Source organism: Haliaeetus leucocephalus, unplaced genomic scaffold (genome assembly GCF_000737465.1).
Source record: "Haliaeetus leucocephalus isolate CR32 unplaced genomic scaffold, Haliaeetus_leucocephalus-4.0 Scaffold2, whole genome shotgun sequence".
In the NCBI taxonomy this organism is placed as follows: Eukaryota; Metazoa; Chordata; class Aves; order Accipitriformes; family Accipitridae; genus Haliaeetus; species Haliaeetus leucocephalus.
Genome location: NW_010972438.1, coordinates 8,601,073 through 8,612,636, shown reverse-complemented (window position 1 = coordinate 8,612,636; position 11,564 = coordinate 8,601,073). Strand labels below are relative to the sequence as shown.

Genomic DNA, 11,564 nt, shown 5'->3' with positions numbered 1-11,564 from the left:
TGGAGGACAGGCAGGTACCTCTGCGAGTGTGGCGAGGGAGCACAGGACTTTGTCTCCAGGTGCCTCAGAGGCCAAGGAAGAGGTGTGCTCACGCGCTGGTTTAGGGTTTCCCCATGGCTCTTGACCGGGGAGGGGATGCACTTTGCGAAGCTGCAGCATCACACCCTCCACAGGGATGTGCTGGAGAGGGCAGGGAGCGAGCCTCTGGGTACCCAGTGGCTCTGCAGCCTGCTTTGCTCCCTGCCCAGCACATCAAGGAAACAAGGATGAATTTAGACGCAAATCCAGCCCACAGGGCTGTGCCCTTGCTTGACAGGGTATTTTTTTTATTGTGCGATCCTTTCCCAATGACTGATAAAATCTCCTTCACCATGGCCTGTCGAGCAGCCCATAACAGCCTCGATGATGGCCAGGACTTGGAGAAAGTTCGTGCTCCTGTTGCATGAATGCATATTGCAATTGCCTGACCTGATTAGGTTAATTATTCCCAATCTGTATATGCTCTCAATCTGAACGAGCAATTCAGGCTCTAGCCCTGAATTATTCTTGGCTGAAACTCTGATGTACTGATGAAAGAGGCAGTCGCATGCAACACGTATTGCGCCTGTCTATAGTCTGCTCCTGACAATATCTCCAGAGTTTCACAGTTAATATTACAGGCAGACAAAGAACTACTGAGTAGAAACTGCCACGTATTGTTTCATGCCCTTCTGAAAAAGTTCTTCTCATATTATGCCATACCATGTGATAAGCTTTCAGTCCTCTGTCTACTAGTTTTAAGCCAGATTTGTGTCAAAACCTTTGTATATGTGAACGGATGGGCTACTTAGCTTATGCTTTCCCTGACTTAACTATTCTTTTTCAGGATTTCTTTTTATTGGCTCCTTCTACTAAACCCAAGAGCTTTTCCTCCTGGAATTTTCTAACAGCAGCGATAATCTGTATTTTAGTATTAATATCTGGTCCCATCATTTGTCAATGCCATGCATCCTTAGAATGAAGATCTTAGCATTTCGATATGAGATTTTAATAGTTCAGTGGGGAGGCATCCCATTTGTTGCATTTAGCTACCAGTTTCTTTTCTTACATTTTTATTGTTGTGTCCTCCTTTAATAAGATTTTAGGGTTTTATGAATATAGTTGCCTTTTTAAAGTCTAAATGTCCTATAATAAAACATTTCTCAGAGGAAAAATTATTTGGTAATAGTATTTTCAGGCATCCTTCTGGAAATGAGTACCATACCAAAAATATTGGGCTCATCCCTTATCCATTAGATTGTCAAAGGAACTGGGGGAGCTGGCTGCCTGCACGCAGGGGACCCCCACAGCCATTCTGCTCCCTGACAGCCCCCGTGCGAGGCTTGAGCATATTTTGGCCAAACCGCTATACCACCTCTGAAAAATGCCTGGACGTGAGATGACAAACGGTGTTTCCCTGCAGACAGACCAGTTCTAATAGCTTTTCTTAAATGACATTTCGCTTGCTCTGTCTCAGCATGGGATTCATAAATATTTTAATCATTCATGACCCCAGAGCTAAATTCCAGGCAGAGCTGGGTTATCTCCCACATGTGCGGTGGGGGAGACGGGCTCTCCCCCTCACCCGGACCCCTGCACCGAGCGTGCCCCACGGGCAGCGTATTGCATTGCCCGGAGGAGCGCGGGTCGCAGCTTAATCATGGGGCACCAGTCAGCAAACTGCACCCAGCCCGACCGATGCAGATAAATACTGGTGCAGATTTCACCCCTGAGTGAAATCAAATTGACTATGAAGAGTTTTGGTTTTTTTAAATGGTGATGGTCAAGAGGCAAATGTTCCTGGGACACAGAGAACATCACTTACGCCATCCCAGCACAGATGGAAGCAGCAGCAGCACGTACCCCAAAAGGCATGGTGATGGAGAAAGAAATGAGTAGGAAACCCTCACTCTGTGATTTTATTTATCCTCTGCTTTTCCCCACCTCCTGAAATAAATGCAGGGGTTCAGGTTTCGGGATGCTTCGCAGTATGTTTGCATGGATAAACCAGCTACCGGTGAGCAGGAGCCGGTTCAGGTCTGTGACCGGAGGGGTACGGTGACCGTTCGCTAACTTACATTTGTGCAAAGCAGACTGCTTGTTGCAGCAGCACGGCTATCAATCCCTTGAGCTGGTTAAATCCCCCATTAACCTGCGCTGGGTTGTGTCTCCTCTTTGCGTGCCACCGTGCAGGAGAGGAGGAGAAGGTCCATCTCCAGCGGGGCTGAGCCCGCTTGCCCGTGGGGACACCACGGGTTGTGGCTGGTGTGGAGAGACCAACCGCGGTGAGCACATTAGACCTGCTGCTTCTGCCAGCTTTTCCCGCATTAATTGATTTCAAAGGGATGGAGCAAGAAAAAAATAGTATTAGGCTGTGGCAGCCAGTACTGTTTCAGGCTAAGATGGAGTGGAGGGCTTCTCAGTCTCGGCTCTTTGGAAAAAAATAGATGTATCATGTCAGATCAAAATGACCATATTCTGGTCACAAAGAAATCAAGCTATTACCTCCCTGGGTGGAAGTTAGCAGCACTTCTCCTGCAGCTGCTGAAGGGTTTGCTAAAGAAATGAAGTCTGAGTGGCTAACGGTGTGAATGCATCTTCTATTTTAGGTGTTCCCTTGTGCCTCTGTCCCTCTGCTCTGCCTGCCTGCGCGGGCATGCCCACGCCTGCCCCTGCCGAGTGTTGTAGGGTCATCTCTAAGGGAGCCGGGGCTCCGTCACACACAACTGTTTCGCAATGTGAGTCTTCTTGAATTGCAGAAAGTACTTAAAAAAGGATGGGAAAACTCTGGGAAAATACCAAAAGTGAAGTAGAGACTGCGGCTTTTTGCAGTAGCAATTATTTTAAGTGAACTGCCTGTAAAGATTTTGCAGTTTTCAGTGTCGTTGGGTTGCGTATTTTGTGCAGACAATATTGTTAAGATGTGAAACATGCTAAAAATTGACCGATAAAAGCACCTGGACCTTTCAAACATAAATAGTGTGTATCAAAATAGCTACAGAGCAGATGGCCTGGCTCCCTGCACACCTTGCTGACCAGAATACTCCAGTAACACACACAGCCAAAATCTTGCTGTCTTCAAAGCTGATCATCTGCAAAGGCAAGGGTTATCCTCATGCTACCCATTATCTGTTAGGCACTAACGCTCCTGCATACGCTAATTAGTATATCCTAGAGGGATAATGTATCCCAGGCTTGCTTGAACTTGTTAATACCCCAGCAAAGCAAATCACCTGCTCTAGAGCTCAGGCACTCAAAAGTCGGTTAGGTGAAAAAACCTGCGAGCTGAAGTCTGATCTTCGGTGGAAAGAGCCCAAAACACAGAGGGCTGGGTTTGCCAGCCAGCTCACGGCACTGCCTGTAGCTGATAAACAGGCAACAGAGTCTGTTTCTCACTCTCATTTTTACCTTGGATGCTAAGACCAAACATTACCATTCTGCGGATTAACGGGGATGTAAGGCTTTTCATGCCTTGTTGTATGGTTCAACAGATGTGAAAGGGAATTATCACTTCAACATGATATCAAGACTTTTTTTTTTTTAGCTGATGGCAGATTACTAAGCCTGAATTCTTGTTTAATTTTAGTGTGTTAATTGATGGGATAATGAGCATTGATTATATGTGTTTTGGCTGCGTCATTGCAATTACAGGCTCTGTTTTATTCATGAGCCAGTCCTAAAGAACGCACTAGAGATCTAAGACAGCTTAAACCTCTCAGAAAAAGGCTCTGAATTGTTTGAGTAATGACACTCTTAGATGGAAAATTAAAGGTTCTCTTTTCCCATGCTTTTTAAGATAATTAAAATCCAGGAACAGTAAGGTGGTGAACATCCTTATTCATTAGCCTTCTGTAATTTAGCTTCTTCTAAATGAGGAAAACATTTTAATTCTCTAGGCCATCTGTTGCAGTCTCCTTTGCGTGTCCTGTTACATAAAGTCTCATCCTGGGTAGTTTTAACATCAGTTTTGTATCCTTTCACCAGGAATGATGAACAGGATGAGGTAGTTGAAGTCACTACCTCTTAACAGACCACCCTGGGATTAAAACGGCTGCTTGGTCTTTTAGGTCAAAGTTATCCTGTCTAGACACCTCCAGGCAAAGGATCCGCAGAAAGGAGACCATGCGCAGAGATAGGCAGCTTGACAAGCTGTGTGTTTTCTAATAGCGCTATCCATGCCAATAAATAACAAAGTTCATCGGAGCCCTTCCAGTTCCTCTAATGTGCGACTGCTCTGCCATATGGCTCCGTGCTGCTTTTGGAAGCAGGCGGTATCCGTTCGGGTAGAAACCAAAGCAGAGGCTCCATGCTGGATGCTGCTTTGCAGGCAGTTGGGAGGAAGAACAGATCTCCACTTTGTGCTGCACTGGGGGAATAAATATTGGAGCAGGAATGTGCTCACCTAGGATAAATGCTGGGTCAGGAACTGGGAAACGCTTGGTTTCTTACTCTGTCTATAGGAACAACTCACTTTGCAGCTTGGGGCAAGTTACATTAGCCCACGCTAGAAACGTTTCCTATTAAAATGATAATGTGTATAGCTGAATGGATTCAGCATCTTAGTTATTCCTGATGCAAAGTTACATCTCTACAGATCTAAGAGGATTCAGGCTCCATTAGTTTGGTTTCTTTCTGTCAAATTCTCACATAAAATAAAAGCCATGCTACTTGCCAACCCAGCAGCGCTGCCTTACAGGCTCTGCTTTAGACTGATGTATTTAGCCGGCTCTGTGATCACCAGGTAGCGTTTACATTATTGATAGGGCACGGCTGCAAGCAGGCTGCTTTCACAGGGCAGAGCTTGAATTCACCTGTTTGCTGTTACTCGAGTTGCTTAGAGATCACAAACACCCCGGCCTCGAGATGTGTGGCTGCAGAGCAAGCGTTCCCAGCACGAAGCAGTACTCGGTCAATCAGCCGGCTCCTGCTTCCACCAAAAAAAGCCCTTCAGCTGCAGCAGGCATGCCCAAGCGGTAAGTCATCACTTTGGTCTTTGCATCTCTGGTGATCTGCCATTTGTCTTGAAATTCATTATCTGGATGCGTTTGTCTCTATCACAAGCAGACTGTTCCGCTGTGTGTTGGCTGCTCCGTAATTAGTTTCCAGCACTTTAGCAAAAGTGAGCAGGCTTTAAGTTTAATAGAAAGCAGGGAGGTGCTTCTGACAGATGTGAGTCCTGCTGGAAATAAAAGCTATGTGCCTGCTCCAAACTGGGAGCACTGGTGAGTGGGGGATAACAGACCCCTCTGCACTTCCATGGGGATGGGCTTAAAACCGAGAAACTTCTTGGAGCTCTTTCATGTTCTGGAGAAATTACTTGAAGGATGTTGCAATGCCCCTCTCTTAAAGTTATTTAATAAGCACCTTTAATAACAACTCCAGGCTAGTTGCTTCGGTGAAGAATTAGGAGCTGTGTGATGTTGTGTGCTGCTTGTAAAGGCCATTTTCCTTTCCACTGTGAAGGAAAGCCAGTCTCTCTTGGGAAGCCCTTAGTTCCTGGGGGATTAAATGAAACAGAAATGAGCAAGCTCACTCATGGAGAAAGGATATACACACACACAATTCACCAGGTGATAACTGTGCCTCTCTTCTCTCTCACTACCAGCATACCTATAGCCAAGCAGCTGGCATCAATAAAAGGTAAGGAGACCCATTCGTTGCCCCTTGGGGGTTCAGGTCTTCCAAGGCCACAGCCCAAGTGCAGTAAATGCTGGTGATTTAGCAGAGCTGCAGAGGCTACGTAGACCCTCGGCCAGTGCAAGATGGGGAGGTCTCCTGGGTTCCCATGTAATGTGCTCCTGCGTTGACCTGTGGCTCCTCTTCTGCCTGCCTTCCCGTTAAAAATCACAGCCCAAATCATCTGTGGTACCTGATGCTGAGGACTGTGAGGATGCGACTCAGGAGTGGGGAGCGATGAATCCGGCCAAAATCCCAAGTGTAAGGCTGAAGTGCAGTGCTGATGCTCAGACACAGGCATTTCTGTTCAGCCAGCCTTCCCAAATGGGCCATGTTTTCCCTGGTACAGGATCCTGGAGGTCCAAACGCACCCAGGAGATGGCCAGCATGGCCTGTCCCCGTGGCGTGGCAGGTCCTTGCTGGATGCCCAGGGTGGGGATAGACCAGATGGGTCTCGCACGTCACCCTGCGTTACTGCCCCAGCTCCGATGGAAAGCTTCCTTTCGGGCTGTGTTTCCGTGGGACGTGAGGCATGTTGCTGGCCCACTCCAAATAAAATCTGGGCCAGGTCCTCTGTGGGTATAAACAGTTTCAGTCTCATTAACTTTAATGAAACTACATAGATTTCCACCCACTCAGGATGGTTCTGACAGGTTCCTTTCAATTATATCTCAAATGCCACTTTTTCTGATAGGCTGATCACTTTTCTCCCCCCCCCCCCCAGCTCTAGGAAAAGGCTCAGACCTTGAAAAAGCTTTTGCTACGGTGGCTTTGGTGTATAACAACTCTGCTGACCCCGAGGGCAAGCTCAGCAAAGCTGAAACCAAAAGCTTGCTGCAAACCCAGTTTGGGGGTTTCATACAGGTGAGGGGGTTTGGGTGAGCGGGTGGCACTGGGCTGGCACTGGCCGGGCACTTTGGGTGCAGGAATGGCACCTCGGGCTCTGTCCTGCAGCTGGGCAGGCATCAGTCCGTGGGGTAATCCCGAGTGAGACTTTAATGATTTGGTACAAACATCTTCAGTGAATTAGTTGCTTTATGTTGAGCCTGTGTCTAACACAGGGCTAGAGGGGGGACAGCAATAAACCATGGTTGACGTGCCTGCTTGCATTTTTTTTTAAGAAAATAGGGCAATTGCAATTAAAAAAAAAAATCCCAAAGAAAAAAAAACCTCAGACAATGACAAGAGACTGTATTTATGAAGCGAACAAACCCACCGCATTTAACAAGGCGTTTGGTAGTTTGCCAGAGCACTGGCCCAGTACGAGGAGAGCCAGCCCCGTGCCGCAGAGCTGTGTGCGCTGTTGTCACTGCTGGGAGAAAGGGAGCAGAAAGCACCTCTCCGTCAGTCACCCACCCGGGGTGTCAGTGGCAGCCGGGTATGGTGAAAACAGTTGTATTGGCACTTGTGGCTGTAAACTTCTTGCAGATGTTTTTTTCCTCCTCCCTAAATAAAAAAAACCCAAACAATTTTTTATCAAGTGGTAGAAAAAACTATGTAGGACTAGTAAAAAGAGCTTAATGAAGTTATTGAGAGACATGTTTAGGAATAAAGATATTCTTGATGATACCTTTGCTTCCAAGAATAACGAAATCATATGACTGGTTGGGGAGGGGGAATTGGTACCAAATTAGACACTAGGCACCTTATGGAAAAGGACTTGAAAATAGCAATGGCCAATCAAATTTGGAATCATGAGATGTTTTGAAGATTATTAAGCTAAAAAAATATCCTGGAACTTTTTTTTTTTCATAAGGAAATATGAATAAGAGACGTGATACATAATTTTAATAATCCCTTCCATTCCAACAGTAATGTCCAATAGGACAGAGAATAGCAGCTACTGAAGTTATATCTGTAAAATCAACAGTTTCTGAGAGCTTCACAGTATATTTGAGGACCTGCCTTGAATATTAAGTTTAGGAGGGTGGATTGGTTGGTTGTTTCCTCTCCCCAGTTTTACCAAGAAACGGGATTCCATTTTTTTCCAGCAGTTACCAGCTACGTCATCATCATCACTGCCAGATTTTCAGTCATGATTAGGTGTCTTTTAAAAGACGTATTCTGGATTCAGGTGGAAACTTTGGGGACTGGCTGCTCTCCTGCCTGGTTGCAATAATATTTCTGTTTGAGTTTCTTGGAATACCTTTAGAAAAACGAATATGAATGTGGACATAAAAACCTGAATGGGAAGATAGAAAAATACATGAATTTTTACATAGGTGTCTTTCTTTCTTTCTTTTTTTTTTTTTAAATGATGCAATTAAAAAAGGAACTTAATGCTTAATATTTTTTTCTTTTTTTTCCATTTAAAATTCTCCATAGGGCCAAGAAAAGAAACCAAAATACCAGGAAATAATTTCTGCCCTGGATGAGGAGTCAGAGAACAAAATTGATTTTGAAGATTTCATGATCTTGTTAGTCAGTCTCACTCTAATGTCTGACCTGCTGCAGGAGATCAAAAACGTGAAAACCACAAAATGATCAGTGCTTTAAAAGAAGAAATGGCTTGGCACTTTATAAGGAAAGCAGGAGTGAACCACACAGAGATAACACTGGGTGACTGGATACCCTGTGCTGGTTCCTTTTAAATGGAATAAAGCCTTGTCCAAACCTGGCTGAACTCACTCCTCAGTAGAAACGGTCCGTGGAGTGAAGTGTTGGTGCTCCGGTGTACGTGTCCGCTATGTACATGCTTTGGGAGCGTGTGCTTACTGGCTCCCAGTGGGTCCCAAGACCAGTTAGCAGCTGGGTGCAGCCCCCAGCCTAGCTTAATGGCAGGGAAAGGCAGCCCGTGCTCTCCCAGAGCTCCCTGCACCATTGTGGGGAGATGATGGGGAGACCGCCGCAAAAATGTGCGGCCCCATCTTCCTTCGGGGCAGCAACGTGCACGGCATGGCCGGTCAGCTCCCCAGGGCTTTCCCAGTTACCCCAGGGTGCTTCAACCCTGAGCAGAGCGATACCAGGGATGGGTTTCACAATTGGCAGTGACCACAAAATCTGTTGCAGCCTTCAGTAAACATTTACTTTAGTCTGCACGGTTTCCAACCCACCATTAACACTTCTGAAAGGAGCATTTATTTATTTTTATTTCCTCCTCCAGCTGAACTCTTAATTGAGTGATGGCTATGGAAGGAATTTCAAGTCCAGCATTTGCAATGCATCTTTGGCAGTGCTGTGCTTGTGTGACCAAAGGGATGACTTAGTTAAGCGTGTCTGTCAGCTGAGACTGTTGCTTCATGAAACTGTGAAGAGGAGAAACCAGATAAACTAAGAGGTGGTCCAGACTAGGGATGGTGGGGAAAAAGGACGGCCAGTAAAGTGTTTGTATTGGAGCTGAGTGATATTGGCTACCCAGCCATGGGCTTGGTTAGGGCCAGAGCCTCAGTATCAAATGCTTATCATCCTAATCTTTGGTTTGATTCCTACCTACAAGGTCCTGGCTGAGAGCCAACACTTAGCCCACTGTGACATCCCTTTGGGCCACAAAAAGCAGCGTCACACCCCAGGACCAGAATATCCTCTGTAAAAATTTAACAAGGCTCTACCGAGACAGTTAAGATGAGTGAGCCAGCAAAACATTGCAACCCTTTTCATTTTCTCTTCTTCCTTGCCTGGAAAGGAGAAGACAAGAATAATTTAGCTTTGATGCGTAATTTTTTGAACAGGAAGGGATCAAAACCTTTGGTGTTAAAAGAGGGAAATTAATGCCAGCTGAGTAACAAGACCTAACTCCTTGACATGAAAGGGCTCTTAGTGTTTTCAGAAGCTAAGAGGATGTTTTTTAATGGATTTTGGTGGAAAGGAAAGACACATTGCAGTAGGAGACTGGCAGCCAGTTGTTTTAAGAGGGAAGGTCTGTGTCTTTGTGCGGTATGGGATGGAGCTGAAAGAAGAAAAGCAAATGGACACGGTGGGGTTTGAAATGAAGCTCAGCAGGTAAGGTGTTGCTCTGTGGGACTTGAACCTCAGCCAGGACATGCCCTGGCCTGGAGGCTAAATGTTCACAAATGGTCTTCTACAAAATACCCCTTTGTATTAGGCAAATCCCTTGCTCTGATGGTGGGTTGCAAGAACAGGCAGTATCAAACGTGCACCAAGAAGTGACAAAACCCGCAAGCAGCCGTTTCTGTCCGTTTGCTTGCTCATGGAGATGTCCCTCCCGTACACCTCCCACTGAGGGACTGGTGGCCCCGTGCTGTGAGGATGACTGCCCCCGTGGGGCACACGTCAAATCTCCCAGAGATGGGCTATGGGAGCACAGAGATGGATGAGGAGGGCAAACCTGTCCTGGAGACCATCCCTTCTGTGTTCTCTGAGGAAGCGGACCTTGACCAAGCACACCAGATCAAAAGGAGGACTTAATCTGGTAGCCTCATCCATGTGGGTATCACAGCTTCATATTGACAATGTGTCCCTAGCGTTGCTCAGTCTCTTCCCCCATCCCCTTGGGTTTTGGCCAGGTGGAAGATCTGTGAAAGCTTAAAATATCAGCTGATGCTCCTTTTCTGGGCTAGAAAGATGGATTGAATGTGATAGTCCCTAGAAGGCTTTCCCATTACTAAAGCAAAGAAAACACAGCACAGCCCTGAAAAGCTTGTTCGGGAGCCACTGGTGACTCTGAAAGCATAAATTTCCTAATATCCCTCTGTTACAACAAAAAGTCAAAGGAACAATATTGTGAAGCCAATTAAGAAAGAGCTGTTTGAAATTCCTAAGGCACTAACACAGTTTCTGTTATTGCTGAAATGTTTCTTAATCTTGCATGACTTGAATTAATGACTTAAGAGCCTTTTATCAGATCAATTCACTCTGTCATCTCATCCTGTGCAAACCCTTTTTATTCTAATGCAGTGTGTTGTGAGCTAGCATCCTGAGTCCCTGGCTTCGATCAAAAGCCCCTTCTGCTAAGCACAGCGAAAATCCAAAGTAAGAAGCAATTCCTGAACAACTCAATAGCAAAGATATTCAAATGGTAGGGAAGGAATCAGAGGCACAGAAAAACCAAGTGCCTTGCTAAGTGCATGTAGCAGAGCTGGAACTGGATGCCAGTCTACACTGAGCTTCTTGCACAGAAGACCATGGCTTTCCAAGAGGCACTGTGATAGTTTCTGCAAGAGTTTCTGAACAAAGTGAATGGGGTGTGCAAGGCTTGAACTGCATCAGCCCTTGAAAGTCCCGCCTGATGCTCAAAAGCAGAAGGACGCACTTGGAAGAGCCCCAGCATCTTCTTATAGTTAGGAGTAGGCAGAAGTTTGCAGCTCGGCTGTGGAAGATGCTCTTTTATTAGCTCAGACTATTTGTGGCTGCCCTGAGCACTCTCAGCTAACGGCTTTGAAGCTGATCTGGCGTAGACAGCATGTCTGGCTGCATCCTCGGGGAGCTGGCTAAAAGCTTGCTTAAAAGGCTACTGTTGTGCTTTATTTTGTTCCTAGCTTGCTCCTATTGGAAGCGATGGGAGTTCATCATCGATTTCTCATAGCAGAGCCCACGCAAGTGCTAAGGAGTTGAGCAGGCAGCTAAATTAATGAAATCTGCAGGCTCCTCTGCCTCAGCAAGTGTGAACGTCGTATCAGGATCTGATACCCCCTAGAAGTGAAGGCAGCATGAAGAGCAGCTAGTCAAAACCTGACCTCTGTGGGCTTGGAGTTGGGTTGGGATTTGTGCAGCTACACCATCCAGGTGTAAACAGCCACCTTGGGAGGCTCTGCAGACTTCGGATCGAAGTTCAAAGTTCTGTTCTGAAAAGTCTGAGTCATCTCTGCAGTTACATGAGGTTTCAGATGACTGCCAGAGGAGAAATGGGGGTCAGGGAGAGCTTCAGCCTCAGATCTTCAGCTTCCATTTCCAAATATCAGCTCAGGAAGGCA

General features: G+C 46.1%; 1 protein-coding gene across 1 annotated transcript; it reads left to right on the top strand.

Annotated features, from left to right (window-relative positions):
- Nucleotides 1–4,881: 4,881 nt before the first annotated feature.
- SNTN (sentan, cilia apical structure protein) lies at nucleotides 4,882–8,178 on the top strand. The gene is made up of 4 exons (XM_010570981.1): nucleotides 4,882–4,991; nucleotides 5,624–5,658; nucleotides 6,419–6,558; nucleotides 8,020–8,178. Exons 1-4 carry the CDS (start codon nucleotides 4,882–4,884, stop codon nucleotides 8,176–8,178), a joined length of 444 nt encoding a protein of 147 aa, XP_010569283.1.
- Nucleotides 8,179–11,564: the final 3,386 nt, after the last annotated feature.

What these genes read in the sequence shown, in the direction of transcription:
- SNTN (XM_010570981.1), top strand. Translation starts at nt 4,882, where the DNA reads ATGTGTGGCTGCAGAGCAAGCGTTCCCAGCACGAAGCAGTACTCGGTC. An exon ending in GCAGCAGGCATGCCCAAGCG is followed by an intron (nt 4,992 to 5,623) that starts GTAAGTCATCAC and finishes TCTCACTACCAG; the next exon opens with CATACCTATAGCCAAGCAGC. An exon ending in GCAGCTGGCATCAATAAAAG is followed by an intron (nt 5,659 to 6,418) that starts GTAAGGAGACCC and finishes CCCCCCCCCCAG; the next exon opens with CTCTAGGAAAAGGCTCAGAC.